Source organism: Pongo pygmaeus, chromosome 13, assembly GCF_028885625.2.
Source record: "Pongo pygmaeus isolate AG05252 chromosome 13, NHGRI_mPonPyg2-v2.0_pri, whole genome shotgun sequence".
NCBI classification, from domain to species: Eukaryota; Metazoa; Chordata; class Mammalia; order Primates; family Hominidae; genus Pongo; species Pongo pygmaeus.
The window spans coordinates 20,356,162-20,367,467 of record NC_072386.2 but is presented as its reverse complement, the minus strand read 5'-3'; the positions used below and the strand labels follow the sequence as shown (position 1 = coordinate 20,367,467).

The 11,306-nt window shown below is 52.4% G+C and overlaps 1 protein-coding gene across 8 annotated transcripts in view; it reads right to left on the bottom strand.

Moving 5' to 3' along the window:
• Window positions 1–3,140: 3,140 nt before the first annotated feature.
• Window positions 3,141–11,306, bottom strand: part of PAX5 (paired box 5) — a 204,471-nt gene continuing 196,305 nt past the window's right edge. For all 8 annotated transcript variants that reach the window (XM_054501474.2, XM_054501476.2, XM_054501477.2 and 5 more), the window contains one exon: window positions 3,141–9,962. In XM_054501474.2, the coding sequence (XP_054357449.1) occupies window positions 9,886–9,962 (77 nt within the window). In that variant the 3' untranslated portion in view covers window positions 3,141–9,885. The remainder of the gene's footprint in view (window positions 9,963–11,306) is intronic.

Below are 11,306 nucleotides of genomic sequence, written 5' to 3'. Positions count from 1 at the left end.
CCACACAGCTGGCCAAGAGGCTCCACAGCCATTGGATCTGGAGCGGGGCTGGAAATCCATCTGCTCCCACCCCCATCTGAAACACGCTCCTCTTTGCTGCCTCCTAAGGAAGATGTCAGCCTCTGCTTGCATTTGCCACCTCCTCTCCTCCTTGGGCAACCCTATCTGCTAGGAAATGACATGAGCCTAGGCTAGCCCTCACCTTTGATCCAGAACCCAAGCTACCCCTTACCTTCGACCTGGTGGCACCCACAGAGCCTCAGAAGGTAGGCTTGGGGAAAAGGCCACAGTGCCTGGTTAACTCAGAGGTAAACGGTTCAGTATCTCCTCCCAACACATCCGTTTTCCCATCTGTGGGGCTTTGTTCACACTGTTACCTGTGCCTGGAATGCCGTCCCTTCCTGTCCTCTCTAAAATTTCCTGTTAAAATTCTGCCCACCCTTCACAGCTCAGCTCAAAAGCCATCTCTTCCAGGAAGCCTTCTCTGACTACCCGTCCCACAACTGAAAGGAACCCCTCCTGAGACCACACCTCCCTGCCTGCTCCAGCTGTAGGTGATACTGGCCGTGTGATGCCTAGAATTAAAATACACACATCACCTGCCCCCAGAGAGCAGGCTCCTGGTTGGTTCATTTCTGCATTCTACTCTCCTCCTGTACCCAGCACAGAGGAGGTTCTGACTAGAATTTGACCTTGGGGTGTAAAATTTTGACTTCCTTACAGTGGAGAAGACATCCTGGCAAAACTCCCATTTGTCATTTGGAAAAACTTTTACACAATGCATAACACTTGTTTCTCATAACACTCTTGAGGTAAGTATTATCAGGTTTATACCCATTACACAGCTGAAGAAATCAAGGCTTCTAGCAGTTAAGAGACTGCTTATATCAGCAAACTGACCACCAAAACCTGGAGCTGAGACTCCCAGGCATGGCTTGTGGGAGGCTTGATCTTTCTGCCCTGCAGCAGTCTCACTCCCCCAGGGGTTTCTTCCGTCCCCAGCACCCAGCATGGGGCTTGGCTCCCCGGGGAGTTCGAGGAACCCCTCCCATGGCACATCTCACTCTTCTGTCTCTGCTCCTCTTTCACTGTCCCTGAGTGCAGAGGGGCTGCTGGAGGCTGCCTGAGGCTGTCAGGGTTGGTACTCCCACCTCCATACCTGGAGGCCTTGCCCACTGCCTCCATTCTGCTGTCGTGTGGGGGCTGCACATGCCCTGCTTACTGCAGAGACTGGTGCCCTGTTTCTGGGGAGGGCAGGTCTGAGGCTTCTGTCCCCAGAAAACCAAGGACAGAGCCACAGTGTCAGGAAACGAAGCACCTGCCCTGCCTCGCCAGTTCATAGGTTTGGGGTCCGATTTCAGTTAAAAAACACGCCTACTTCTCTTTGAAGTTTGTGCTGTAAGTCAGGAGCACTGAGAAGGGAGGAGCCAGGCCAGCACTCTGCCGTGGCTCACTCTCTCTCCCTCAGGAGTCACCTTCACCACCATCCATTGCAGAAATGAATGGAGGCCGTGCAGCTGCTTTATTAAATATGAATGAGTTGCTGTCCATGGCCCCCACGCGGTCATTTGCCCACTCCATCTCTGGCAATTACTGAGTTGCACACACTGTGCCAACGGGCACAGCGGTCCCTGCCTGCCCTTGCACACTCTGACATCCCCCGGCAGGGGCAGGGCTCAAGTCTGCAGCTGCCTTACCCGCTGATGAAAAGCCACCTCTGGGCTCCTTTGCACCTGAAATTTTCAGTTCCAAAGGCTTAAGGACAGGACAGATGGATTGTGGACTCTTGCTCTCCGAGGTCTGACTGGATATGGCCTGTGGCTTTGGGGCCCAAAGGCGAGGTCTTCTGGTGTGAATGGCTTCTGAGTTCTGTCTGGTTCCAGGAGGCTCGACAGGATCAAAGTGAAAAGCACGTATGGGATGGGGGCGGTGGCTCATGCCTGTAATTCCAGCACTTTGGGGGTGCTGACGCAGGAGGAAGGCTTAAGGCCAGGAGTTTGAAATCAGCCTGGGCAACATAGTGAGAGCCTGTTTCTACAAAAAGTTTTTAAAAATTAGCTGATAATATGTTAGTTTGTAAGTAGGGAAAAATTATTTAAAAAACTAGCTGGGCTTGGTGGTGAACGCCTGTAGTCCTAGCTACTTGAGAGGCTGAGGCAAGAGGGTGGCTTGAACCCAGGAGTTCAAGGTTGCAGTGAGCTATGATTGTGCCACTGGTAGCAGAGTCCTTGTTGGCCCTGTTCACTTCTGTGTCCCCAGTGCTGGGGACAGAATAGATGCTCAATCAGTATGTGCTGAATGAATGAATGAGGTGGGAATTACCATTTGGGAACTGAAGAAGTTGACATTAAATCACAGCTAGGAGTCAAATCCAGAGTGGAGGCTCACCCATGACTCAACCTGCCAAGCCTGGGGACATCTCAAGGGTGGATTCTGTGCCTGCTGCCCCCTGCCCAGGGCAGAGCCCAATTCTGCAACATGGATTTGTTTTGACAAAACAATCAAATCCATGCATGACTACGGTACAGTCAAAGTTGTCAAAGATCATCCTCAAACTAGTAAAAACAAACAAGATCAAATTCTTTTTCTGAACTTAAAAAATTACTTTTATTTTAGGAACCAATAAAATTATGGCAAATATTTACAAATAATTATCTCACATAAAGGTTACATAAAATCAATTCTTCACAAGTAACAGCCACTCATGAAAAGACACACAGATATTGAAACTACGCCAATCTTATTGCATGTTTCTCCAACTAATCTAAAATAAAGGTGTTGCAGTCAACCATTTAACTTAAAAGGAAGCCACAAATTTCAGGTTTGACGAGGAAAAAAAAGTAAAAAAAAAAATTAAACCAAAACCCCACCCCTATTTTCTCCCAAGTCCCACCCTTAGCCCTGCCCTCCTCCCCAAAAAAGAAAAATATGTCCAACATCTTTGGCAAATTGGCACTGCTGTAATTACATTCAAATATTATTACACACAAAAGCAACACACGTCACTAAGAAAAAAACCACCAATATTTCAAGTCAGTTATTTTCTACTAGAAAAAAAGAATACAAAACATACACATTTTTTAAGAAGCATTTTTTTTTTCAATCCGTTGGAGACAGATCATCTCCCACTTTCAAAGGCAATTCAATTGTGGTTTTTGTTGTTGGTTTTTTTGTATTTTTTTTGTATTTTTTTTTTTTTTACAAGTAAGCGTCTATGCAGGCATCACAAACTTTGGCGGATACAGTAGATATGTATTTCTTTGATGCTGAAAGGTCAGTCCCTAAGACAAAGTCAAATGTCTCAAAGAATTAAAAGCAAAATCCATGTGTCTTCCTGGCAAAGGTTTCCATTTGCAATGTAATCTGCATTTCTACCAATACTCAATGCCCAAGGCCACTAGAGGGTGAAAAACCAGGGCAGCATCTTCCAGCAGGAGTCAGGGCAAACCCAGAGCCAAAACTCCATCCTCAGCCCAACCTTGGAGGCCCAGCAGCTGGGGCTGAGAAGTGGGGCCCAGGCAACGCCAGGCCCTCACTGCCCACACCCTCTGCTGTGCTGGGGGCTTGGGGCCAGGGGATGGGCCTGCCTCTTCCTGAGCCCCGGGACAGGCTGCTGCCGGCTCTGCTCACCTTCTCTGACCCAAGTCGAGGAGAGCAGGCAAGAACTGGCATGGGGAGACTCAGTGCTGTTTCTGAGTTTCAAGTATGTCTGAGGTGTAGGGGAGTGAGTGTGTGTGTGTGTGTGTGTGTGTGTGTTTACGTGCTCGTGCACATTATGGAGGGGAAGGCCAGATTCTGAGGCTCTGAACTTTTTGCAGTGTTTAAAATAGACTCAGGATTTATTTATTTTCTTTTTAGCTTTATAGCAATTAATTGGCTATTGATTGGTTGGAATGTTCAACTCTCCATTTCCTCAAATACAATAAAATAGTTTCATTAAAATGTATTCATGCTTGAAAAGAAGGGCGCCATTAAATGGTTTCCTTTCTGTTCCACTCCAAGGGAAACGCGCCGTTTGTAAATCAAAAATCCATCATCCAAAATCACTTGTTCTTAATGATGCTTTTGGAGAAGATGAGGGACGTGGCCACAGGCTTGGTGATTTTGGGGACAAGGGTGACCAGCGGCCATAGCCACAGGGTCATGGGGTGGGGGGCGGGGGTCACGGCAGGTGAGGCTCATGTGGCCTCCCCCTGGCATGATCTCCTCCTGCCAGGCCTCAGAGTCGGGGAGAGGATGCATGATTGCCAAGTCACCCCCACCCTGCTGTTTCACCTGCTTCCCTCCCTGGGCCCCGATCAGCCACCCAAAGCTGATGGGTGGGTGGGTTTGTGCCCCTGTCTCTCCTGCCACAGGCCAAGTACCCTACCTAAGACAACTACTTTGAGGCTTCACTGATTGTCCCTCAGTAGATATTAATAGGTAAGCAGCTGCATTTTCTCCTTGTGTTGCTCAGGGGTCTAAGATGTGAGAACAAGAATTTCTGGGCTTTCTGAATGGTGGCCACGTTTACCCATCTTGGAGATGAGCTAAAGGGGACCCCTTGGATTGAAACTCTAGAATGGCAGTGACATGATTCTGAGGTTCCCTTCAATCCTGGGGTGCCCAGGAATGGAGCCTCAGTGCTGAGGAATTACCAGAAAAGGAAAGACAGACTGGTGCCCGCCTGCTCCTGGCCAGCAGCTCATTTCAGAGAAGCTGTTGCCTCATCAGGGGAGCAGGCAGGCAAGGGGCTCACAGCCTGGCCTCTGCAGAGGCCCTTGGGACCTGGCACCACACGAGGTGCAGCCGAGCTGACAGTGGGGAAGTGCACATCAGCACTGTGGTTCCCCCATGAATATGCAAGAGGGAACCCTGAGGTTTGGGGCTACAGGGGACAACAGGGGCAAGGGGCTGAAGGGGCTGCTGAGAGGTGGGGCACGCTGTGGGCTAGGAGTCGTGGCCTGACTGTCCAGCTTTCCAATAATGCATTTTATTACCTTTAAGAAATGTACTTGCCTCGGACCTCTCCGAGGCCAAAAGAACGAAAGAAATAATTTCCCCAGGAGAGCTGGTGTGTGGCTAGGAACCATCAGAGCAGCCTCTCGATGGGTAACAAGGCCAAATCTGCAGAACTGGCCTTGTAGCAGGGTCACCGTGGAGCTGGTCTAGCTCAGAGCCCTGTGGGATCCACCCATGCCTGCCTGGGCCTGGCCTGGCCATGGGGCAGGAGTTGGTTTCCACCCTCCCGGGAAGCTGTATCTCAGACTCCCCTCCTGGGAAGCTGTATTTCAGACTCATCGTGTTTCTAGGGCTGTGTCAGGGTGCTTGGTTGGTTTTTAAGATTTGCTTCCCTGGCTTGGAGCTCAATTCTGGCCGAATGTCATGAGGAGGGGGTGGCTGGAGCCACTGGCTGCCAAGGCTGGGCAGTCATTCTGGGGTGTGACTTCTGGTAAATGAATTTCACCCCTCAGTGCCCTGTGGCCACATCTGAGTCTCTTCCCTGCACATGTGAAAGGTGCCCAAGCAGCACTGACCTCGCCTGAAAGCCCAGCAGCTCCCCAATCCCGTCCCCAGCGCCTCTGACCTTCCACCCAACTCCACCTTCAAAGTGCAAGGCTTGCAAGAGCCCAAGATGAGGCCTGGGAGAGTGGCAGGCTCTGGGCGTGCCCGTTTCTACCCCTGCCTTGCTGGACACCCTGAAGCACATCTCTCACCTCTCTGGGCTCCCATCTCCTCCAAATCTGCAACAAAGGACAGGAGGTGAATGAGAAAGGCGGCAACTGACAGGCAGTGGGGCTCACAGGCTGCTGCCCAGTGGGTCAGATTTGGCCCATGAACATTTTTCTTTAGGCCGACAGAACATTTTACAAGTTTTCATACTTGAATGTCACTCAGGGAGGCAGGCACACTTCTGGGCATCTTGGGCACCGCTGCACCATACTGTCTGGTGCCCTGCCCGAGTGGCAAGGTTACGCCACCCCGTTCACCCAGGAAGCAGTTCATTCAGGGGACTTGAGATTGTGATCTGTGTTGCCAGAGCCTGTGGACACCCTGGTGGCCTGGCTTGGGCACTCCTGCATACTGTCACAGCCAGGCCTGGAGCCTGTTCCAAAGTGGGAAGGCAAAGAAAGGGAAGTGGGGAACAGCACATGATCCTGGCACCTGGACTCCTGGAGTCAGGGCTGGACCTATGTCCAGGCCTGTTCAGGGATTATGGTGTGGCCTTGAATTGACTCTGATACCCTCTGAACCTCAGGGACAGCTGGGAAAGAGTCTGGATGAAACCTCAGAAGCGCTGTTGTGGATTTGGTCAAAGACTCCGCAGGTTTCAATGTTTATAGGAAACAAAGCCGCCAACCTCCAGGTCCCTAGGTCAGGCCAGCCTCTGAGTCCCTGTTCTTTCTTGCCTTATAGTGAGTCTGGGGGATTTCTAGGGAATGAGGGTGGGGGAGTGTCTTTAAGCCATACACTCCCATGACAGGAGCACAACTCGGTGGAGAGAGAATGGGGCCTGGAGATCTGAGAATTCACTTTGCCTCTATGTTGCCATGTGAGCTCCAAATGTCAATTTTCCTGTCTATAAAGTAGGCATCATGCTCGTTGCCCCACAGAGTGGTTGAGGATTGCAAAGCACCATACAATGTCAGTTATGGAAGGGCTAGCCTTAACTAAGGTGCCTTGGGAAAGGGATGTTGGGTTTGATATATCATCAAATTTTTCTAGGTTGGAGCTAGACTAATGGTATGAAAATTTTTCATAAAATCCACAAAGTCCTTTTCCAAAAGTCAGAGCTGGAACACAGGGCAGAAGGCCCATGGAGAAATGCCCCAGGCCTTCTGCCACGATGCTGGTGAGGCCCCGGACTTGTGTTTTCCATTCAGAATTCTCTGGCATCTACTCAACGGCTTGTGTCCTTTGGAGCCATCCTCACCAAGCTCGCAGGCGGCTCCGCCGGACCGCGAGGTGCTGTGAATTGGTGAGAGCGGGCATGTGTGTGTGAGAACATCCGTGTGCATCCATGTGCGCTTGTGCTTCTGCCTGGCAGCCCAGGAGTCAAGTGGTTGTCTCACAAATACAAAACCAATCCAAGGACCAGCAAAGCCTCAGGTGAGAGAGGAAAGGTATAGGGGGAGCTCATTACAGGGCAAGAAGATAAACAGGATGGGGAGAGGGGGCCGCTGTGGGACAGGTGGGCTTTGCCAAGGAAGGATGCTGCATGCCTCAGGCAGCTGGTTCAGGGGAGGCTGACCTCTTCCCAACAGCCTGGAACCACAAGGAGGGCAGGATCCAAAGATGTGGGTATACATCATTCCAAAAGAAGGGTGACAGGGCGCAGAGGCTCAAGAAGCCTGTGCTGAAGACCCCTGACCCCACCACTTCCTGCTAAATGGACGGAGGCAGGGAGAGAGGTGCCAGGTAACACACCTTCTCCTACCTTACCTGACAGGTGGAGGCTGCAGCCAGCTCACCCTGGCTCCTGGAGGTGGACTCTGGCCCCAACTACCTCCCTTCTTTGCCCCGCAGGTTCTGGGTGGGGGCAGGGGTGGGTGTGCCTGCTGTGAGCTTGCTGGGCTCCATCCCTGGCCTGGGTGACCAGGCTTCCTTGGCAGTTCTTACAGACTGAGTGTCTAGGGCATGGGGCCCAGAACCATCTCTCCCTGCTCTTACTGTCAACTCTCCTCAGGAATAGGAGATGTGGATAGACCAGGGTGACGGGGAGCACCATGGGTTGGGGGTCAGGAGCCCAAGTCCCAGCCCCACCCGCCACCAGTCACTGCTTGAGGACTCCACCTTGCTGAACCTTAGTTTTCTCTTCTGTTCCACCCTGTGGGGGACTTAGGGAACAAAATACTTAGCGGTGGACAGAGGAAGTCTGCTTTGTCTCCCTGCATGGTCCTGGCCTTCCCCAAGCTGGGCCTCAGTTTCCCACAAGGGAAGTTGGGCTAGGTCTTTTTCCAGGCTCTTCTGATTCCCGCCCCTCCAGGTGTTCTTGTTTCCCACTTGGTCCAAATATTAGTGGGCCTCAGGTGCCCACCCCCATCTGCTTGCTTGGAAGTGGAGGGCCTGCCCCAGATGATCCTGTCACAGCCCCAGCTCCCTGGAGAGAGGAGGGGAAGGAAAGAGCTGTGGGGTGGCCCTACAGGTGACCCTGCTGTACCAAGGCAGCCAAGGCTCAACGAGGTGCAGGGTTTTGTCTGAGGTCCCATGGCAAAGACATGTGGCCAGGACCGGGACAAGACCTGCCTGGCCTGCTGATCCCAAGTTCAATCTCTGTCTGCCCTGGCTCTCTGCCATCCTGGTGACATACAGATATGGGGGACACTGTCACCTAAGAAGGCCAAGCCCCCTCTCATCACTGTCATTCAGCCCAGGTTTGGACAAGGGCTCTACCTGGCTGTTCTGAGTTAACAAGAGAGACTATGCGAGGAATTAAGGCCCCAGGTAGAGATGATGGCACCTGGCACCCCCATGTCAAAATCACTCCCAGGTCACACAGCAGCTCCTCACTGCTCTCCTGCCTCTCCCCCAGGAGGCCTTCCTCTGTCCCCTAGATCTTCCCGGCTGGCTTCCTCTGACCACCCTAGCCCACAGTGAGTTCTCCAAGCTCCCTCTCCAAGTTCCCGTGGCCCTTGGCTGTGGCCCTGACCATCGCGGCCCCTTAGATCAACAGGTGGGCATGCATTGTGTGAAATTAGGCATCTGCCCCAGCCCCAGCACCTCCACGCCCAGCTGCCTACTAAGCTCCATGAGGACGGGGAGGGTCTGCCCCGAGAGGATGCTCGGAAGTTCTGGCTGTAAGCTGTTTGTGATCTGGGTGTGGGGGAAAGTCCTCTGTGTTAATTATTGTCTACATCACTGGAACAGACTTGCCCAGAATCCACTTGCTGGGGTCCTGGAGGGTGGGTGAAGTGTCCGTGGCAGGTGTCCAAAGTGACCTGAACCTGGGCATGCCTCAGAAAACACAGTTCCAGGGGCTGAGGGAGTAGGGAGAGCCTCAGGCGCCTCCTTGGCTGGGATCATATGATCTCCTGCATCCCATCCAGCCCTCACATTCAAAGTCCACAACGTAATCAACACCTCGGATGACATTCTGCTTCGGAAAAGTAGCTGAGGGATCTCCCAGACAGTTTTCTTTGAGTTCTTTGATCTGGAAAAGAGCTGCTCATACTGCATCGGTCCCAGAGAAATGGAGGCAGGAAACCAGGACATCTCCCCAAAGTGTGCTCCTCTTGGAGAGGGGCCTCGGGGGAGCCTGCAGCACAACCAGCCCAGTGAGACTCGTCGTGAAGATACTAAAGAAGGAGGGATGAGCAGGAGGCTGGGGCCCAAGGGCAGCATCCTCCATCTCGAGGACAGCTCTGAGCTCACCTGCCAGGGTCACCCAGGGCAGAGAGGATGCTCTGCCACAGGTCTAAGATGTCCGGTGATGCACCAAGAGTGCAAGATACATCATGGGTGGGGCAGTCTTCTCAGTTGGACCTTCAGGCCCACAGAAAAGCAAGAAGGTATTTACATGGGTGCTGCTGAAGCAACAAAAGCGAGCTCTCCTTCCCAGGCTGGGGTGGTTACGATGGATGGATAGTCAGACAGCTGGGGGACTGGCAGACTGGGCTGGGGCTGCGGTTATTTGCAGAACAGTCTATTGGTTTGCAGAGACTCAGTGGCCATCGGGAGAAGCTCATAGATTGGCTTTTAGAAATGGACAAGCATCCAGAAGTCCAACGGCCCCATCATAGGGCCCCAGAGTCCCTGGAGGAAGAGAGGAGGAGGGGAGCTTCAGGCAAGTGGGGGGTGCTGGGGGATGGTCTCATGGGCTCCTCTGGCTCTCTTCAGGAGGGCTGGGTGGCTGTCACCCTCAATGATATGTGCCATCAGTGTTTGGTGCCCGCCTGGCTCCAAGGGTCAGTGACGGTCATAGGCAGTGGCAGCTGCAGGTGGGGCGGCTCCTCGGGCGGCAGCGCTATAATAGTAGGGGGAGCCTGGGAGAGACGGGAGAGAGCACTGAGGTCAGATCTGGGGTCCCCTTTCCACCAGTCTCCTCCACTTCTGTCCTTTCTTCCCCTCACCCAGTCTGGGCCACCATCCTCTCTCACCAAGATCTCTGTCCCAGTCTGTTCCCCAAATGGCAAGTCCCATCAGGGCCACAACCTGCTCACAAGATTTCGAGGCTCTTCACCATCTAGAGCTGGGGTCAGGAGCCTGGGGCCCTTGGGTCCCAACCTCCCAGCTGCCCGTTTTAGTGAATAACATTTTACAGGAACACAGTCTTGCCTATGAATTTAGGCATTGCCCATTACTGCTTTACTGCGATTATGACAGAGTTGGGTAGTTGCAACAGAGACACTGTGGCCTGCAAAACCTAAAATATTTACTCTCTGGCTCTGTATAGAAATCATTTGCCAACTCCTGACCTAGAACATAAAAACATGAAAAGCATTCCCTTTGTTTGGCCTGCAGGTGCTCTGTGATCTATCCCCAGCCAGCATTTCTGAATTCATTTCCCTCAGGGAAGGCCCCTCCTGCCCACACTCATATATCATGCTGAAGCTGGACGAAACTCCTTGCAGCTGTCTCATATATACACAATGCGAACGGATGAGCACATCCTCTGTGCCTGTACATGTGCTAGGGACTGTGCATGTATTATCTCATCTAAACCTATGGGGTAGGCACAGTTTAGCTCATACTAGCATACTCTCCTGCCTCTGTGCCTTTCCCCAAAACGTGCTTCCTGCCTGGAACTCTTGGCCTGCACCCTCACCCCTTTTCCCATCTGTTAAACTTCTAAGCCTCTTTCAAATCTCAGAGCCCTGTCTCCTCCTCTGGGAAGCCCCCTGCCCTGAGCTCACACTCCCCTGTAGTCTGTCCCTATGCTATGGGAAAGACTTCTTTCTGCACTTCCCCCATCCCCGGATGGAGATCCCCCAAGAGGCAGAAGCTGGGTTCTACTCTTCCTGGGAGTCTGTCCCCAGTTCCAGCCTGGAGCCATATGTGGCACCTGCTTGGCTGGATTGGACATGTAAACGAACCAACTTTGCTGAGTGAGCAAACAATAGCGAAGACACCCCCTGCCCATTCATTCATTCACTCATTCATTCACCACTCCTGACCCTGCTGGGGGCAGGGCTGGGCAATAATGGGGCAAATGCCAGCCTGACACAGGTTAATATTCAGAGCAAGAAGGGGATCCAAGGTCAGAAAGAAGCTCTGGAGAGTGCAAGATGGTTCTAGCAAGTTGGCTTTTGGATTAGGGAGAGTCAACCTGTACCATAACTGGGGGCTGAGTCCTGGAGTCTGCCAGAGTAGGAGTGACACTTTGGGAT